This window comes from Acyrthosiphon pisum, unplaced genomic scaffold (genome assembly GCF_005508785.2).
Source record: "Acyrthosiphon pisum isolate AL4f unplaced genomic scaffold, pea_aphid_22Mar2018_4r6ur Scaffold_17575;HRSCAF=18245, whole genome shotgun sequence".
Classification (NCBI taxonomy): Eukaryota; Metazoa; Arthropoda; class Insecta; order Hemiptera; family Aphididae; genus Acyrthosiphon; species Acyrthosiphon pisum.
The window spans coordinates 1-1,038 of NW_021766623.1; the positions used below are offsets into that span (position 1 = coordinate 1).

General features: G+C 39.7%; 1 protein-coding gene across 1 annotated transcript; it reads left to right on the plus strand.

The window, feature by feature from the left end:
• Window positions 1-8: 8 nt before the first annotated feature.
• On the plus strand, window positions 9-1,018 carry LOC103311750 (peroxidase mlt-7-like). Its single transcript, XM_008191454.2, has 2 exons — window positions 9-187; window positions 473-1,018. Exons 1-2 carry the CDS (start codon window positions 125-127, stop codon window positions 1,010-1,012), a joined length of 603 nt encoding a protein of 200 aa, XP_008189676.2. The 5' UTR covers window positions 9-124; the 3' UTR covers window positions 1,013-1,018.
• Window positions 1,019-1,038: the final 20 nt, after the last annotated feature.

The following is a 1,038-nucleotide window of genomic DNA, read 5'->3' on the forward strand; positions in this document are numbered from 1 at the left end:
ATTTGTAAATTGTTGTGATAAGGACAAAAGTATTCAATCTTCTCTGATCAAAAACATTAGGTCCTGCAAGCCCATATTTATACCGAATGAAGAAAAGTTCTTTAAAACAGATCCGTTTGATTGCATGAACTACGTGCGTTCGCGGCCAGCAGTGCGTTCTGATTGTACATTTGGACCCATGGAACAAGTAACAGTCATATTAAATAATAACATATTGATAAACTTATATTATATTTGTATTATAATAAAAATAATAACACGTCTTACCGAAGCTATTCTGAAGGAAGGGCTCTGATGGTGTCTCGAATAGGCCAAGTCCATATAAAGACATATACAGAAAAACGCGTGGAAATATTTTCAGCATTCCAGTGTTTAGAACTTTCGCTGCAAATTCAAAAAAACCACAGACACTAATGAAATATTAAAAATTTGTAAATTAAATTTGTATTTAAGAAGTATTTATGTTTCACAGATGAACCAAGCTACCCATTATTTAGACGCGTCGATGATATATGGTACGACGGAACAACAAATGATGTCGTTGAGACATATGGAGTACGGCCGAGTGAAGGCAGGAGTCCTAATTAAGTATCCGGTAAAAACTAACATCACTCCGGAAAACCCCTATACGAACGTTTGTCAGGACGGTTCCGGCACTTGTTATAAGTTTGGCGACATTCGAGCAAACGCGTTCCCTCAACTTTCTACCTTGTACATGCTGTGGATAAATGAACACAACCGGTTATCCTACCAACTGTCTCGAGAAAAACCTAACTGGACTGACGATCAACTTTTCTGGGAGACCAGGAAAATCGTGACGGCGTGCATTCAGCACATCACGTACAACGAATGGCTGCCGGCACTGCTTGGCGTTAACTACACCAAGGAAAACGGTTTGGGACTGGGAAACAGTACCACGTATGACGAGAATGCCGACCCGACAGTTAGCAACAGCTTCGCGACCGCGATACTGCCTTTTGCCAATTCCATGATCACCGATAAAATTAGTTAGGCATATTCATTATACATATTATTGTC

Bases quoted from the DNA above. Each gene is read 5' to 3' on its own strand.
- LOC103311750 (XM_008191454.2), top strand. From the start codon at position 125: ATGAACTACGTGCGTTCGCGGCCAGCAGTGCGTTCTGATTGTACATTT. The intron at 188-472 runs GTAACAGTCATA...TATGTTTCACAG, and splicing joins CATTTGGACCCATGGAACAA to ATGAACCAAGCTACCCATTA.